This window comes from Phoca vitulina, unplaced genomic scaffold (assembly GCF_004348235.1).
Source record: "Phoca vitulina isolate PV1807 unplaced genomic scaffold, GSC_HSeal_1.0 scaffold20, whole genome shotgun sequence".
In the NCBI taxonomy this organism is placed as follows: Eukaryota; Metazoa; Chordata; class Mammalia; order Carnivora; family Phocidae; genus Phoca; species Phoca vitulina.
The window spans coordinates 31458672-31478095 of NW_022589723.1; the positions used below are offsets into that span (position 1 = coordinate 31458672).

Below are 19424 nucleotides of genomic sequence, written 5' to 3' on the forward strand. Positions count from 1 at the left end.
CACGACAGGATAAAATTAAAGTAATTTTCATATTCTCTTCATATTTTTTCCACAAGACATTAATATACTTAGAGAACACTGCAGAGGGATGCTTGGGAGACTAAGAAAAATCTTACCAGACTATTTGTTACACAAACCTGCCCTTAGTTAAGAACCCTCCTATAGGAACAGATTGTAAGGATTTAAAACATAATCATACGAAGAACAAGAACACATGGTTCTTAAATTAGTCATAAATGAAACTCAAATAATTCTCATACATTGTTTTTCTTATTCCTATTCAGCATTACCCACTCTAGCTTTTTAAAGTTGGGCAAGTGTTTTCTGTTTGAATATGCTAAGATCAAAAGAGGAATATGTCAGGGCGCCTGGGTGGCTCAGTTGTTAAGCATCTGCCTTCGGCTCAGGTCATGATCCCAGGGTCCTGGGATCGAGCCCCACATCGGCGGGAAGCCTGCTTCTCCCTCTCCCACTCCCCCTGCTTGTGTTCCCTTCTCGCTGTGTCCCTTTCTGTCAAATAAATAAATAATCTTAAAAAAAAAATTTAAAAAATAGGAATATGTCTAATTCCTATTCAATCTTAATCATGGATTGACTTAGGTAGTTAATTTATATATATTATTATTTATATATAACTTATATAAAAACTTATATATAAATATATAATATGTAATTTATATATAAATACTACTTATTTCCCATAGCTAAATTGCCAGAGGTAAAAGGATCTGTTCACTTAAAAAATTAAGTTAAAAGTCACCCAACTAAGAAATAACCCTACATAAATGATTATTTTAAAAGTATTACTGATATTCATAAAACATTTGCAGATTAAAAGCAAGTACTTACTTGTACTAAGTGTACTTAAATTGTGGTACTATAATATGAAAGGTAGTAACAGTACTGTATAATTATTTACTATTTCAGAGAGTTCTGCTTAATAATACTAGGAATACAATTAACCTCTAACTGCATATGAAGGTTATTAAGATGTATTTTGGATCTTGTGACATTTTGTTATTTTCTCTAATAAAAACTTCCTTGAATTATAATAAAGCAAATACAAGTAACTATGTTTTAGTGAGTTAATTTTGAGTTTTAATTTTCTTAGTCACTAAAATCTTTAAGTGCAACATGATTCCATTATATGTAAGTGATCTTTTGTTGGATCTAGATTTTGAGTAGGTGAATAGCATTTCAGGAAAATAATCTGTCTAGAAACAATGGTTACACATTTAATGGGACTGGCTTTTTTTGACAGAATGTATATTCTTTAAGCAATTATTCTCATGTCCTGTACTGACTCCAAGTAAATAGCAGGTGACCTACTTTCAGAAATTCCTAGACAATATAATGTAGTAATTATCAGTGATAAAATATCGTTCTTAGAACATGATGCCCTAGGTACCTAGCAAAAGTGTTATATGTCTTACAATACTAATGAGTATTTTAAAAACCATATGATACTGACATTACTGTATGAATTCTTAGTTGAAACACAAACTTGTGAACAAGATACATAAAGTAAGTAGAAAAAGGGAACAATACAAGATTTCTGTCGTTTGCACAGTTAAGTGGATTCCTACAACAAATTTAGTGTTCCCATGTGGATTAATTAATGTATTGGCTAAAGTATGCTATTAGCAAAACTCTGGTCACTAGTTCAGTCCCTTACCATTCAGTTAGCTTGGCACAGGAACAAAGTGTTACACAAATGTATGCCACTGTTCACAAGGTAAGCTCAATGAGCATATATGGATGACCAGTGGAAGTCCAGCACCAGAGGGGAAAAACTTTAAAAGTGCATAATGCTGTAAGAAACATCATTAAAAAAAAAAAAAAAAAAAAAAAAAAAGGCTCTACGCCCAACGTGGGGCTTGAACTCATGACCCTCAGATCAAGAGTCACATGCTCTACCCCTGAGCCAGCCAGGTACCCCCAGAAACATCATTTTTTATATAAAACAAAACAAGTATTCCTATAAAAAAGGATTTAAAGCACACTTTTCTATTTACCACACACCTTTCTATTTATTTATTCTTTCCATTAAGCACCAAATAAGGCAAACCTACAGATTTGATTAAAATAGTGAAAACCAAGTTCTTGGCACAATGCTGCAATGAAAACAAAACTGTCAAGGAGCTATGGCATTACCACTCAAAATAAACAGGATTTTCAAGCTCTATATAGGCAGAGTTCAACTTACCAAAAAGGCAGGGTTCTAAAAGTCCACTTCTAAATAGAGTATTCAAAATTAGGTTGATAGAAATGTTCTATGTTTTGGAGTCATGGTCACATGGAAATCTGTATTTGCCAAAACTCATCAAACTGTACATTTCAGAGGTGCATTTACTATTTGTATATTATATCTCAATAAACTTTGGTTTTTAAAAAATGTCCTAAAAGGTGGTTACAGTACCAATCTACCAGAGAGAAATTTAATAGATATCTTTCTAGCAGAACACTGAAGCCCTGCACCATTTGAACCATAGCTAATCACTATTTATACCCATGTTTCTATGGAAAAATGAATTATGAGTTCTAAGTAGATAATGGCATATATCCATTTTTTCCCCTACTCCAAAGCATTTCAAGGACTAGGGTGATTATTTCTAGGCACCTTAACCTGTTAATTCTCTATCAGCACCAGAACAGTATTTCTCTACATCAACCAACCATCAAGTGTTCTAAATTGAAGGATCTGAACTTGTTGTTCATATGTATAAGTCATTCAAAAGTCAAACATTTCTATGTCATGAAATGATAAAACCAAATGAACTACCACTCTATAAAGTCAAATAAAAATCAGCAAAATATAAAAAATAGTCATGTTTTCTACTTTTTGGTTCATACAACACTACTCTGAACACTGGGAGATGTGCATAATGATCTCTCCTCACAATATATACATATATATATTTTTTTTTACTTTTTTTTTAAACATATAATGTATTATTTGTTTCAGGGGTACAGGTCTGTGATTCATCAGTCTTACATAAATCACAGCACTCACCATAGTACCTACCCTCCCCAATGTCCATCACCCAGCCACCCCATCCTTCCCACCCCCCTCCACTCCAGCAACCCTGCTTGTTTCCTGAGATTAAGAGTCTCTTATGGTTTATCTCCCTCTCCGGTTTCGTCGTTTCATTTTTCCCTCCCTTCCCCTATGATCTTCTGTCTTGTTTCTCAAATTCCTCGTATCAGTGAGATCATATGATACTTGTCTTTCTCTGATTGACTTATTTCGCTTAGCATAATACCCTCTAGTTCCAACCACGTCATTGCAAATGGCAAGATTTCATTTTTTTGATGGCTGCATAATATTCCAGTGTGTGTGTGTGTGTGTGTGTGTGTGTGTGTGTGTGTGCGCGCGCACACATCTTCTTTATCCACTCATCTCTTGATGAACATCTAGGCTCTTTCCATAGTTTGCTATTGTGGACATTGCTGCTATAAACATTGGGATGCATGTGCCTCTTCGGATCACTACATTTGTATCTTTGGGGTGAATACCCAGTAGTGCAATTGCTGGTTGTAGAGTAGCTCTATTTTCAACTTTTTGAGGAACCTCCATACTGTTTTCTAGAGTGGTTGCACCAGCTTGCATTCCCACCAACAGTGTAGGAGGGCTCCCCTTCCTCCATATCCTTGCCAACATCCGTCATTTCCTGACTTGTTAATTTTAGCCATTCTGACTGGTGTGAGGTGGTATCTCATTGAGGTTTTGATTTGGATTTCCCTGATACTGAGTGATGTGGAGCACCTTTTCGTGTGTCTGTTGGCCATTTGGATGTCTTCTTTGCAGAAATGTCTGTTCATGTCTTCTGCCTATTTCTTGATTGTATTATTTGTTCTTTGGGTGTTGAGTTTGATAAATTCTTTATAGATTTTGGATCCTAGCCCTTTATCTGATATGTCATTTGCAAATATCTTCTCCCATTCTGTCAGTTGTCTTTTGGTTTTGTTGACTGTTTCTTTTGCTGTGCAAAAGCTTTTTATCTTGATGAAGTCCCAATAGTTCATTTTTGCCCTTGCTTCCCTTGCTTTTGGTGATGTTTCTAGGAAGAAGTTGCCGCAGATGAGGTCAAAGAGGTTGCTACCTGTGTTCTCCTCAAGGATTTTGATGGATTCCTGTCTCACATTTAGGTCTTTCATCCATTTTGAGTCTATTTTTGTGTGTGGTGTAAGGAAATGGTCCAGTTTCATTCTTTCCATGTGGCTGTCCAATTTTCCCAACACCATTTGTTGAAGAGACTGTCTTTTTTCCACTGGACATTCTTTCTGGCTTTGTCAAAGATTAGTTGACCATAAAGTTGAGGGTCCATTTCTGGGCTCTCTATTCTGTTCCATTGATCTATGTGTCTGTTTTTGTGCCAGTACCATACTGTCTTGATGATTACAGCTTTGTTACAGAGCTTGAAGTCCGGAATTGTGATGCCACCAGCTTTGCTTTTCTTTTTCAACATTCCTCTGGCCATTCAGGGTCTTTTCTGGTTCCATACAAATTTTAGGATTATTTGTTCCACTTCTTTGAAAAAAGTTGATGGTATTTTGATAGGATTGCATTAAATATATAGATTGCTCTAGGTAGCATAGACATTTTCACAATATTTGTTCTTCCAATCCACGAGCATGGAACATTTTTCCATTTCTTTGTGTCTTCCTCAATTTCTTTCATGAGTATTCTATAGTTTTCTGAGTATAAATCCTTTGCCTCTTTGGTTAGATTTATTCCTAGGTATCTTATGGTTTTGGGTGCAATTGTAAATGGGACTGACTCTCTAATTTCTCTTTCTTCTGTCTTGTTGGTGTATAGAAATGCAACTGATTTCTGTGCATTGATTTTATATCCTGCCACTTTACTGAATTCCTGTATGAGTTCTAGCAGTTTTGGGGTGGAGTCTTTTGGGTTTTCCACATAAAGTATCATATCATCTGCAAAAAGTGAGAGTTTCACTTCTTCTTTGCCGATTTGGATGCCTTTTATTTCTTTTTGTTGTCTGATTGCTGAGGCTAGGACTTCTAGTACTATGTTGAACAGTAGTGGTGAGAGTGGACATCCCTGCCATGTTCCTGACCTTAGGGGAAAAGCTTTCAGTTTTTTCTCCATTGAGTATGATATTCGCTGTGGGTTTTTCAAAGATGGCTTTTATGATATTGAGGTATGTGCCCTCTATCCCTACACTGTGAAGAGTTTTAATCAAGAAAGGATGCTGTACTTTGTCAAATGCTTTTTCTGCATCTATTGAGAGGATCATATGGTTCTTGTTCTTCCTTTTATTAATGTATTGTATCACACTGATTGATTCGCAGATGTTGAACTAACCTTGCAGCCCAGGAATAAATCCACTTGGTCATGGTGAATAATCCTTTTAATGTACTGTTGGATCCTATTGGCTAGTATTTTGGTGAGAATTTTTGCATCCATGTTCATCAGGGATATTGGTCTGTAGTTCTCCTTTTTGATGGGGGTCTTTGTTTGGTTTTGGGATCAAGTGAATGCTGGCCTCATAAAATGAGTTTGGAAGTTTTCCTTCCATTTCTATTTTTTGGAACAGTTTCAGAAGAATAGGTATTAATTCTTTTTTGAATGTTTGGTAGAATTCCCCTGGGAAGCTATCTGGCCCTCGGCTCTTGTTTGTTGGGAGATTTTTGATTACTGCTTCAATTTCCTTCATGGTTATGGGTCTGTTCAGATTTTCCATTTCTTCCTGGTTCAGTTTTGGTAGTTGATAGTCTCTAGGAATGCATCCATTTCTTCCCGACTATCTAATTTGCTAGCATATAGTTGCTCATAATATGTTCTTTTTTTTTTTTTTTTTTTTAAAGATTTTATTTTATGTATTTGACAGAGAGACACAGCGAGAGAGGGAACACAAGCAGGGGGAGTGCGAGAGGGAGAAGCAGGCTTCCCACAGAGCAGGGAGCCCGATGCGGGGCTCGATCCCAGGAACCTGAGATCATGACCTGAGCCGAAGGCAGACGCTTAACGACTGAGCCACCCAGGCGCCCCCATAATATGTTCTTATAATTGTTTGTATTTCTTTGATGTTGGTTGTGATCTCTCCTCTTTCATTCATGATTTTATTTATTTGGGTCCTTTCTCTTTTCTTTTTGGTAAGTCTGGCCAGGGGTTTATCAATCTTATTAATTCTTTCAGAGAACAAGCTCCTAGTTTTGTTGATCTGTTCTACTGTTCTTTTGGTTTCTATTTCATTGATTTCTGCTCTGATCTTTATTATTTCTCTTCTCCTGCTGGGTTTAGGCTTTATTTGCTGTTCTGTCTCCAGCTCCTTTAGGTGTAGGGTTAGGCTGTGTATTTGAGACTTTTCTTGTCTCTTGAGAAAGGCTTGTATTGCTATATACTTTCTTCTTAGGACCGCCTTTGCTGCATCCCAAAGATTTTGAACAGTTGTGTTTTCATTTTCATTTGTTTCCATGAATTTTTTAAATTCTTCTTTAATTTCCTGGTTGACCCATTCATTCTTTAGTAGGATGTTTTTAGCCTCCATGTATTTGAGTTCTTTCCGACTTTCCTCTTGTGATTGAGTTCTAGTTTCAAAGCATTGTGGTCCGAAAATATGCAGGGAATGATCCCAATCTTTTGGTACCGGTTGAGACCCGATTTGTGACCCAGGATGTGATCTATTCTGGAGAATGTTCCATGTGCACTAGAGAAGAATGTATATTCTGTTTCTTTGGGATGGAATGTTCTGAGTATATCTGTGAAGTCCATCTGGTCCAGTGTGTCATTTAAAGCCTTTATTTCCTTGTTGATCTTTTGCTTAGATGATCTTCCATTTGAGTGAGGGGTGTGTTAAAGTCCCCTACTGTTATTGTATTGTTGTCGATGTGTTTCTTTGATTTTGTTATTAACTGGCTTATATAATTGGCTGTTCCCATGTTAGGGGCATAAATATTTAAAATTGTTAGATCTTCTTGTTGGATAGACCCTTTAAGTATGATGTAGTGTCCTTCCTCATCTTATTATAGTCTTTGGTTTAAAATCTTAATTTGTCTGATATAAGGATTGCCACCCCAGCTTTCTTTTGATGTCCATTAGCACGGTAAATGGTTTTCCACTCCCTCACTTTAAATCTGGAGGTGTCTTTGCATCTAAAATGAGTTTCTTGCAGACAGCATATCGAAGGGTCTTGTTTTTTTATCCAGTCTGATACCCTGTGTCTTTTGATTGGGGCATTTAGCCCCTTTACATTCAGGGTAACTATTGAAAGATATGAATTTAGTGCCATCGTATTGCCTGTAAGGTGACTGTTACTGTATATTGTCTCTGTTCCTTTTTGGTCTATGTTACTTTTAGGCTCTTTCTTTGCTTAGAGGACTGCTTTCACTATTTCTTGTAGGGCTGGTTTGGTGTTCGTAAATTCTTTTAAATTTTGTTTGTCCTGGAAGCTTTTTATCTCTCCTTCTATTTTCAATGACAGCCTAGCTGGATATAGTATTCTTGGCTGCATATTTTTCTCATTTAGTGCTCTGAATATATCATGCCAGTCCTTTCTGGCCTGCCAGGTCTCTGTGGATAGGTCTGCTGCCAATCTAATGTTTCTACCATTGTAGGTTACAGACCTCTTGTCCCGAGCTCCTTTCAGGATTTTCTCTTTGTCTCTGAGACTTGTAAGTTTTACTATTAGATGTTGGGGTATTGACCTATTTTTATTGATTTTAAGGGGGGATTCTCTGTGCCTCCTGGATTTTGATGCCTGTTTCCTTCCCCAAAATAGGGAAGTTCTCTGCTATAATTTGCTCCAATATACCTTCTGCCCCTCTCTCTCTTTCTTCTTCTGGGATCCCAATTATTCTAATGTTGTTTCGCTTTATGGTATCACTTATCTCTCAAATTCTCCCCTTGTGATCCAGTAGTTGTTTATCTCTCTTTTTCTCAGCTTCTTTATTCTCCATCATTTGGTCTTCTATATCACTAATTCTCTCTTCTGCCTCATTTATCCTAGCAGTTAGAGCCTGCATTTTTGATTGTACCTCATTAATAGCCTTTTTTATTTTGACTTGGTTAGATTTTAGTTCTTTTATTTCTCCAGAAAGGGGTTCTCTAGTATCTTCTATACTTTTTTCAAGCCCAGCTATTATCTTTGTAATTGTCATTCTGAACTCTAGTTCCGACATCTTACTAACGTCTGTATTGATTAGGTCCCTGGCAGTCAGTACTGCCTCTTGTTCTTCTTTTTGAGGTGAGTTTTTCCATCTTGTCATTTTGTCCAGAGGAAAATAGATGAATGAGAGAACAAAATGTTTAAAAAAATGCTAAAAGGGCAGCAATGACCCCAGAAAAATATACACTAAACATATCAGAAGAAACCTGAAACTGGGGGGGGAAAAGAAAGGGGAAAAAAAAAAAGAATATGATCAGGCTGGTGAATATAACAGAGCCACACACTCGATTTTGGGTGTATTTTGGTCTGTTAGAAGAAATTGCCTCCCAAAATTTTAAAGAAAGAAAAACTTATATATATACAAAAATAAGGGTAAATACGATGAAGGGATGGAATATGACTGTAAAGATGAAAATTAAAAAGGATTTTAAAAAAGGAATTGATAAGAAGTTGGTTGAAAAAAGAATGAAAAAAAATTTAAAAGAAGAAAGAGAGAATGTGATCAGGCAGGAGACTAGGACAACGTCATACACTAGATTTAGGGTATATTTTGGTCTGTTAGAAGAAACTGTATCCCAAAATTTTAAAGAAAGGAAAACTTATATATATACAAAAAATAAGGGTAAATACAATGAAGAGATAGAATATGACTGTAAAAATGAAAAATTAAAAAAGATTAAAAAAAAGAATTGATAAGATGTTGGTTGAAAAAGGAAAGAAGAAAAATTCAACTAAAAAAATAGAAAAGGAGAAAAATAAAGAAAATTAAAAAAATTAACTTTGAAAGACTAAAGAATCATGGGGAAAACCCCATGAATTTTATGTGTTGTATTCCCCTAGCACTGGAGTTTTGCCGTTCTCATTGATCGGTAAACTTGGTCTTGGCTGGCTGTTCTTGCTGATCTTCTGGGGGAGGGGCCTGTTGCAGTGGTTCTCAAATGTCTTTGCTGGAGGAGGAATTGCCCCGCCCTTGCTGGGGCCGGGCTAAGTAATCTGCTTGGGTTTGCTCTCGGGAGCTTTTGTTCCCTGAAAGCTTTCTGTCCAGTTTTGGAAGACAAGAATGAAAATGGCAGCCTCCCAATCTCTGGTCCCGGAGGAGCTGAGAGCTCAGAGCCCCACTCCTCAGTGCGCCCCCAGAGAAAAGCAGTCAATCACTCCTGTCTCCCCAGTCTCTGGCCACACTCTGTGCTCACCTGGCCTGTGACCGAGTATTTCTACCTCTGGCACATGACCCTGTTTGGAGTCTCCAAACCCAGCAGATTCCTGCGGTGCGCTCCGCTGCTCCTCTGGGGGGTGGGGGGAGGAAGGGGAGTCTCCCCGGATCTGCCACTTGTTGGGTCCCTGCTCGAAGAGTGGGTCACAGTTTATGGCAACCCCGATCTGAGAGCCCACTCCTTGGCTCCATCTTTGCAGCCAGCTTCCCTGCTCCAATACCTGGGAGCTCTGCCACACTCAGGCACCCCCGGTCTTTCTGTGACCCCGAGGGTCCTGAGACCACACTGTCCCAGCCAAGGTTCCACCCCCCGCTTAGCCACTGGAGCAACATTCCTCAGCGGAGCTGACTTCTAAAAGTTCCAATTTTGTGCTCTGTTGCTCTATTACTTGCCGGTAGCCAGCTGACGGAGGCCCCCTCCCCCCGCAGTCTGTCTTCCCGAATATTGCCTCGGATTCACTTCTCCGCACGTCCTACCTTCCAGAAAGTGGGTACTTTTCTGTTCAGAGCGTTGCTGCTATTCTTTTCTTCGATCTCCTGTTGAGTTTCTAGGTGTTCTGAATGGTTTGATAACTAGCTGAATTCCTGGGACCAGACGAAATTTGGGTCTCCTACTCCTCTGCCATCTTGCTCCTCCCCCCTCACAATATATTTTAAACATAGGTAAGAAAACAACACAGAAAGACTAGATGACTTGACTCAAATCACAAGTATAAGAGCTGGGACTCAAGTTGTCCTGATTCCCAATGCAGTGTTTTTCCTATTACATCTGGCATAGTTAGAATCATTTCTCATTTTGTAAGACATATTTGGTACTGATTTTTTAGTTAGTAAAGGACACTTTCGAGTCCAACTCAGAACTGAGCGGATTTCTGAATACTGAGGGATGAACTATACTTTGGCTGTTATGCCCCCTGCCCTCAAAAATCACTGATTTTCTTTTAGTCACATAAATTTGAACGTGATGGACTTCTTTAAACAGCCTTACAAGTATAACCTGTTGAGTAAATATATGACAAAGCTTTGCTTTCTCCCTTTCTTCTCTTGTCATGGGCATAAAATCATGAACATTATGTATATATAGTCACAAATTTATACAAGAGTTTCAAGTATAGTTAACTTTTCATGTACAAACAACTTTTCCCCCTTAATCTTTTCAGAGTAAATTGCTGGCCTGATGACCCACCACCCCTGAATACTTTAGTGTGTACTTCCTACAAACAATGACATTCTCTTATCTAACCATAACACAACATGAAAATGGAAATTAACATGTTACACTACTAATGTCTAATACTCAAACTACATACAAGTTTTAATGATTATATTAATAATGTTATGCCAAAAGCATCCAGTTCAGAACAATACGTTGTATTTGCATGTCAAGTCTCTTCAGTTTCCTTCACTTTTGAACAGTTTCTCAATTTTTCCTTTATTTTCTTAACCCTGACAGTTCATGGATTACAGAACAGGTATTTTGTAGAATGTCACTTAATTTGAGTTTGTATGATATTTCCTTGAGATATGCAGGTTATATGCATCTTTAGCAGAAATATAGAGTTGATGTTGTATTTTCACTGTGGCCTATTATACGCATATGTTGATTTGTTCCACTATTGATGATGTTTACTTTGATGATTAGACAAAAATGGGGTCTGTGATGATTAGATAAAAATGGGGTCTGCCAGGCATTCTGTTCCACCATAAAGTTATTCTTTCCCCTTTTGTAATTAATATGTATTTTGTGCAGAGGTATTTTGAAACTAAAATCCTGTTTCTCATCAGACTCTTGATTGATATCTGTGTAAACTCATAGTTTCCTATTTTTTTTCAATGGGTTATAATCTGTTACTAACATTTGATGTTCAAGTTGTCCCAGATGTAACCAGTGGGAGTCCCTTCAAGCTGGCTTGTCTTTGTATGTGTGTGCGTGTGTATATACACACACGGGCACGTGCATCTGCCTGTATGTGTGTGGTGTTGTTTTAAAAAACATGTCTCCATTATTCTTGGAGCAATTCCTTGTTTTCTAGCACAAGCTACTTCAGGGCTCGTTTTGTACTTTCCTTGCCCTAGACCCAGTAATTTCTCCAAGGAGTCCTAATTCCTTTTAGTGGAGAACGGTATTTAGAAGTCAGAATCTGTGCATTAGGTGTACTCATTGCTATTGGGGATGGCTGCTCCTAGGTCCTCACTGTGTACAGAGCTAGGGAATATATGTTTGTACACACAAAGACACACATACTTGTATCTATATTTATTTCTATATTTGTCTATACATATTGAATACCAATGATATATCAAACCTTCATTTCCATTCTAATACCACAGAGTTCATTCAGGTTTTCTCCTTTTCTGTATTTGTAAGTCCCTTCTCTGACAGTGACTAACTTCATTATCTTTAATATATTTATTTATTTGATCCATTCCCCCATATGCTATATTCTCCCATCTCTACCATCACCCTTCCCCACACATATGACTTCTTCACCCTAATTTGGCTTCAACAACTACTTCCAGACCAAACCTCTACCCCCACCAAGCTGGCATCTTCCTCATCCAGATCAAACTCTGATACCCCATTTGCTGCCCCTACCCAGTAGAGACACTCTCTTTACCTTGCTCAGACTCTGATATTCACGTTGTTTCTGCATGGATATTCTCCTCATCCTATTTATTTTGACCCCCTGCAGCTGTCTGTCCCCTAGCATGGACACTCTTTTTATCCTCTCATCCTCTGATTCTCCATGCTAGGCTGCCCCTTGCACGGATGCTGTCTTCACCTGGCTTGGGCTCCAACACCCAATGCTAGGCTGCTCCTCCCTCCTCACCCCATTCAGCTTTTGACACCCCACTCTAGGCCACTGTTCCCCAACCTCCTCTCTGTTCCGTAGGGATACCCACCTTGCTCCACCCCACCTAATGATATTAGGACTGAAGGGGAAGGGAAGGTTTCACACATCAATTTAAAATAGCACAATTAATGCACTTAATTTCAGCTACAAATTCACTTCCACATTGTAAAAATATTCAAGTGAAATATTCATTATGCTCTACACCTACTCTCAGCACGTGGCAATCCTCAAAAAGGAGAGGTGAAAATTAAGGATGTTCAGGTTAGAGGTCCACACACTTGGACAGAACTCCCATAGTCTGTAAGTGGGCAGGCAAGGTTACAGATCCTGAGTGCTAAAATAAAACTGATGATTTGGCAAGATCCTGCAAGGTACTCCTAAGAGGTGCTCTATAACATCTAGTAGCCCAAACAGAACTTTCATAATAAAGAGTCAATGATGAAATGGAATGAACTTAGATTTTGTTAAAAGCTGATAAAAGTTAAATAGAAACTGTAACTCATAACATTTAAAACAATCACGCAAAATAAGTCAGGGCACTGTAGACATACTATTACTTACTTTATCTACACAATCATCAAAAAATGCCAGGCTTGCATCTTTATCACTGACAAAAGAACATTCCTCAATGAAGCGAATGAACATTTGTGTTTTGGTCATCATGCTATAGAATTTTTGATGTGACCGGTCCCGGCTTCTTAAGAAAGCTGTTCAACATAAATTCATAATGTCACAAAATATAGCATCATTCAAAGATTCATTACATTTTAAGCCAGAAGAAACCTGATTAACCACATCATCTATACCCCCTCAACCCACCACTTTGAAGAAAAAGAAACTAAGACCCCTGAAAAGGGATATGACCTGACAAAGATAGCAACAGGAAAGGAACTTGAACCTAGATCTTTCAAATCCTCACCCAGAATTGTCTCTGTGGTCCCCCACTACCTTGAAGATTACACATAAAGTAGTAAATTTGAAAGCATTTTTAAAATTGCTTTTTCCCTCCCAATGTGTTGCATGTTCTATGCTCATGGCATACTCTCTGTCCATGTATTTGGCTTTTCTCAAAACAGCAGTTACATCTCTTCTAGTATTTGTTTATGTCTGTGTCTTACTGAAACAGAGTAAAAATTTATTTCCTGATTTCATGCTCCACATTGCTCGCTATGGTCAGTTACACTACATTTGGGCCTTCTTTTGGGCCCATATGCTCAAATTATTTCCAACTGTTCTCTCTGCTTAAAACTGTCTTCTACTTTTCTTTTGCCTGGCTAATTTCTACTCATCCCTGAGATCATGGCTCAGATATAAATTCCTCAGAAGGGCTTTCTGTGATCTAAAGTTGTAAAATAAAGTGTTCATTCATATTATTTTCAAATTGCTTATCTTCTTGACTATAAGCTCAATGGGAGAAGTGACCATGTCTTTCTCTCTCTCTTTTTTTTGTGACCATGTACCTTTTGCATACCACTATATACCTAGTAGTTAGAGGAACTCAATATATGTATATTAAATGAATTTCTCTTGCAAATGTTATATACCACCAGAGAAAAATAAATATGTATTATGACAGAAACTGCACTCTGGGGCTCTCCTACTTCTTTTGCTTTGGGGCACAAACAGAAAGTAGTATTTATAAAGCACACTGAAGTAAAATGAATGAGGCTGCTCATGCCTGGAGGTGACCATCCCAGGGGCTCCTCTGAGTGTCCAACATTGCTTAGCTGCTCTGAAAGCTAAAAATATCAATATCTCAACACATCTGTGATACAACATTCCTACATGGTTAGGAAGCTCTGTGCTTTTCAAGTATTTAGCTAATGGGATTATAACTAATGTGCCCGAGAAATAACTAGTTTTGTGGAGATGGATTACCAACAAAGTTGATCTTCACATACTTCCAAAATAGGTATGTATTTTGATAAACATGAGCTATTAATTAACACAGAAAACAACTGAATCATCATAAGGTTAAACTCAATAATATGAAAACTATAAAACTATACAATCACTCACCTTGTAGGGCAAAAAGAGAGGATGCATCTGTGGCTGTCTCAGACGGGGCTTGTGTTATTGGTCTTAAGTATGATCTATAACCTTTTAAAATAGAGGCCATGAAACACAAAAACGCCTCTTGGATTTCCAAATCTATCATGTGCAACCTCTTTCCAGAATTAAAATCATAGTCATTCATTGCTAAGTCCATTAGTCCATCATCTCTTGGTCTCTGCTGCACTGTGAAGAAAATCAGTGTTAGTGTTTTCTCCAAACTCTTAAAACCAATGTTCATAAAGATATCAATATAAATTTGTTATATATGTAAGTCAAGTCATTACGCTGTATACCTTAAACTTACACAGTCCTGTATGTCAATTATATCTCAATAAATTTGAAAGAAATAAATGTGTTGTTTTCAAAAGGGCTCAAGCTACCTCAACTCTGTGTTTATACAACTTCATAATAGGTAAACCCTAGCAAAGCTTGCTACATCGTTTTTTAGGCTCTGCTGCATGTATTTCAACCAAAGTAAATATAAAATTATTCCTGTTTATCTGACTACCATCAAAAAAATTCATGTTCTGAAGTAACTATATATAAACTAATAAATGAAAATCATAGCAACCATATCAGCAGGATATAGGGTTAAATTCATTAGCCCTATCTCTGCCCACCCACCCTCCCTTTTAAAAAATATAAGTGCCTACAGGAAAAACACGCAAGGCTTAGAATGTGAAAAACAGCTCTTCCTCTTCCTGAACAATTCAATGCTAAAGCCCTTAGGTAGTAAAATAATAAATTCACAATAGAGAGGCCTGGTAGACGCCACCTTAATCAAGTGCACAAAGTGAACATCTTCATCAATTATGGGACAAACTGAAGTAGTGCCTGATCTGGTAAGGATGCTAGGAAAGGAACATAGTGTCACTTCTGTGATATTCTTGCCAAAGATGTATGACCTGTATTTATCATGAGGACACTCAGACAAACCCACATCATGGACCATTCTATGACAGTAAGTATCATCTTCAAAAGTATCAAGAAAAAGAAGGAAAAAATCAAGAAATTGCTTGGAGAAAAGGAGATTAAAGAGACTTGAAACTAAATTATAACATCTGATTTGGAAATGGATTATTTTGCTATAAAGAATATTATTATGATAACTGACAAAACTAGAATCTGGTCTGTGGGTAAAGATGGCAGTAATGCTCAGTGTTAATTTCCTGATTTTCATGGTTATATTGTAGTGATGCAGGAGAATATATTTTTTTGGTAGGAAATATATTCCATTTGGAGGTGATGGGCATCTATTCTCAAAGGTCAGGGAAAATGTGATTGTTTCAAAATTAAAAAAATTTTTTTAAATATGAGGAACAATAAATCATCTTAGTTTTTTTTCTGGAGTTCTTATTGTCTAAAAAAGTAACAGTGCTAGGAAGAATGTGGGCATTGATATAGAAGGCCTAGATTTTAATCCTAACTTCATCCTTGTTAACTGTATGATCTCTGACAAGCTATTTTACCTCCCTCAACTTATGTATGTGAAAGTGTTCTGAAGCTGTAAAGTATCACACAATCCTTAACTATCAGTACTGTTTAAAAGTTTATAGTTTTAAGTTTCTGCCCTTCAGTTGAGCTGGATGGGCTATTTCATTGATTTTAATAATATTTTAAATATTGCTACAAAAGCTGCTGGACTTCTCAGCCATTTAAAAGAAGTACATGCCTTGTTAGAAAGCAATTAAGTAGTTAGCTTAAGTAAAATTCTATACATAATTTATTTGTTCCATAAGATAAAATGTGGTTCTATTTGACATCACTGTTTTCATATCCCAGTCCTTACGAGCTGCTTCCAAATTATCTGCTTGTTGTAAGGTTTACTTTGGAAACACTGTCTTCTTCCATGCTATTTCCAACTCTACAGGCACTTTGAACCCTCAAGGATGTAGGCCCCATGCTATGTTTACATTTCACCTAAGACATAAACAAGAACCTCAAATATTGCTGTACCATTACTGACCATTTTTTCACACAATAATTTAGTAAGTATTAAATTATGGGCCCTGAATGAGCCATTGTTATAAAATACCAAGAAGATTAGATAAATGATAAATACATAATTGAGAACCTCAAATATTGCCACACTATCACTGGCCATTTTTCATACAATAAGTATTAATTTATGGGCCCTGAATGAGCCATTGTTATAAGTACCAAGAGGATTAAATAAATGAAGGTTTAATTCTTCTTATATATATCTCTGGATCACTGACAAGGTATTCTTATATAAGCTTTTTACTAAAGTATTCCATATCTTAATCAATTTTCATTTTGATTAATTTCCTAATGCATTTGGCAAGCTTCTATTTTCAAATTATTTGAGGTAAGCATAGCATTAAGATCCATGGAAAGTGAAAAGCATATGACCCAGCTCTCACCCCACTAAAATCATCAGCATTTTCTAATTTAAACCATCTGTCTTAAATTTTCAAAACGAAACTTCTATGTATGAAGAAAATATACAAGAGGAAACCCTTATTTTTTCCCTGGTATTTCAATAATGGTAAAATTAAAGAAAACAATCACCCTAACCTCTTTTTGAATTTTATTATTCTAAAATGGTTCTATGAAAATGTAGTAGATATAAAATGTAAATTTTATAAATTTCCTATTCAGCTTCTAACAAATTTTGCTTTAATGTTCACGTACCCTTAAGATTATAAAAACATTTCCCTCAGATAAAATAAACAGTATCCTTTTACAAGTAAGGCAAAGTAATTGGAGTCCTTTTTCAGATTAAATTACTTCCTTTAATTAAGTTATATACTTACATTTTGCCAACTGCTGGTGCAAATTATTCAGTGTGTTCATCAGATTTTTACATGGTTTCTTTGGAAGTATCTTCCAGGCTACATTTTTCTTGTCACCAGTTCTGAGATTAAATGACAACAATAATATATTTGTTAGATGGACTTTTTTTTGCTATATATAAAAAAGGGAAAAGAGAAATTCATTGAACAAAAAATAAAACACATACAAAACATTCTAATTAATAGGAGAAAAATACCACAGGGGTAAGTTAGAATGCAGAATATTTAAAAATTAATTTACACGAGGGAAGAACCTTGTATTAAATACAGCTCAAAAGTTTATAATTATGGGGGCACCTGGGTGGCTCAGTTGGTTAAGTGTCTGCCTTCTTCAGCTCAGGTCATGATCTCAGGGTCCTGAGATCGAGCCCCATGTCGGGCTCTCTGGTCAGTGGGGAGTCTGCTTCTCCCTCTCCCTCTGCCTGCCTCCCCCCTGCTCATGCTCTCTCTCTGTCAAATGAATAAATAAAATACTTTAAAAAATTTTTTTAAAAATTTATAATTATGTTGGTACTGAGTAAATTCCACTTGCATTGGAATCATACTAATCACTACAAACAATATGGTGGTCATTACTCAAAACCTCATTTAAAAGACTTTAAATACCTAAATACTGGGACAATCTTACCAACTGGAGGTTTCTCTCTTATAGACTTTAAGAAAAAGCACTATGGAAAACTTGAACTCATATAGAAAAAATGAACTGATGATCCAGAAAGCTTATCAGAATTCTTGGGTATATTTAAATATTGAGTTTCTTAGTTTCCTACAAGTAAAAGTAAAATTTGTTTTTGTTTCAGAAAAGAACTAATCTATAATATTAAATTATTTGGATAAAGGATAACATTCCAAAATACTTTTATAACTACAAAAGAGGGTATCTGCTTGAAAGTGGTAGCTTTGTTTCTAAGACAAACTCCTATACTCTCCTTTATTACAATTATTGTAACATGGCCGTTCTTCAAACTATACATGGGGTAAGAGAAGAAAAGAACACAGTGATAAAACACCATAAAGCTTTTGGACTTAACTACAGCTTTGTTGATTACATTCTTTTTTTTTTTTTTTTTTTTTAAGATTTTATTTATTTGACAGAGAGAGAGACAGCGAGAGAGGGTACACAAGCAGGGGGACTAGGAGAGGGAGAAGCAGGCTTCCCGCCGAGCAGGGAGCCCGATGCGGGGCTCAATCCCAGGACCCTGGGATCATGACCTGAGCCGAAGGCAGACGCTTAATGACTGAGCCACCCAGGTGCCCCTCCATTCTTTATTTAGTAAATATTTTTTTGTACTTTAAAAGTACAAAATTTTGTACTTTTTTCTTTTTAGAAAACTTGAAAAATGGAGAGAAAAAGAAGAAAAGTAAATCACTCATGTTCTAAAGACAATAATAAAGTCCAGGTGTGCAGTGGAAGTTGAATTTTTTTTTTATGTTCCTTGTACTTCCCACAGAACAAAAAGGGCAAAATTATCACCTTGGAAACTAAACAAAGAAAAAAGAATGGATGGGAAAGCTTAGGCTGACCAAGAACCACTGTCTTGGAATCTACCCTATCTTTCCACAAATGAGGAAAAAATACAGAGAGGACAGGGTCAGTTGCAGATGTCCTACAGCGAAGGTTATATTTCATTTATAATGTGACCAGGAGTATAGAATACTGCATTACAGTGAGAAGACAATGTAGAACACTTTTTACATTATTTTTTCTTGGTAAAACTTAGCAACACACACTCCCGCTGTACCTTATCATTCACTTTGTGCATGCTTGCCTTGTAAAACCAGATTATGAGCAACAGGAGAAAGGAGTGTGCTTGGTTTGCCTTTTTATTCCCAGTGCCTAGCAAAAAAGGGAGTTCAAGATATGTCTGCAGCATAAATGAACAGAATCTTGGTATCTGTGCATTACATCTAATTTCTGTAATTTATTCACATAACTTCCTCCTCTTGCCCTTGATGTCTTCACTCTAAAACTTGGCTGGGTAGGAGAGTCTTATTTAGTACCTGAGTTTGCATCTATGATAGCCTTCTGCATTTTTATTCATGGTGATTTCCATTTACAAGATTACTATTACATAAATAGCCAGTAATTAGTGGCAGAGGTAGTGGGTTTGGAGCCAGACAGTGATGGTTTCAAAATCCAGCTGGCAGTATGTGCCTTCTGATAAATTACTTAAAAATCTAAGCTCTGGTTTCCTTACCTGTCAGAGGGGTTAATAAAAACTACCTCACAAAATACAAAGAATAAGATGAGACAACACAGGCGATGCATACAGCTTTATGCCTAGTACATACCAGATATTAATTTCCCTTTCTTCAAAAATTTATTGACATGCATAACATACTCTGTATCTAT

The 19424-nt window shown here is 36.7% G+C and overlaps 1 protein-coding gene across 7 annotated transcripts in view; it reads right to left on the minus strand.

The window, feature by feature from the left end:
• The window catches only part of DENND4A (DENN domain containing 4A), a 132288-nt gene that overhangs the window by 46269 nt on the left and 66595 nt on the right, over nucleotides 1-19424 (minus strand). For all 7 annotated transcript variants that reach the window (XM_032417418.1, XM_032417417.1, XM_032417416.1 and 4 more), the window contains 3 exons: nucleotides 17033-17133; nucleotides 14220-14438; nucleotides 12762-12907 (listed from right to left, as the gene is read on the minus strand). In XM_032417418.1, the coding sequence (XP_032273309.1) occupies nucleotides 12762-12907; nucleotides 14220-14438; nucleotides 17033-17133 (466 nt within the window). The remainder of the gene's footprint in view (nucleotides 1-12761; nucleotides 12908-14219; nucleotides 14439-17032; nucleotides 17134-19424) is intronic.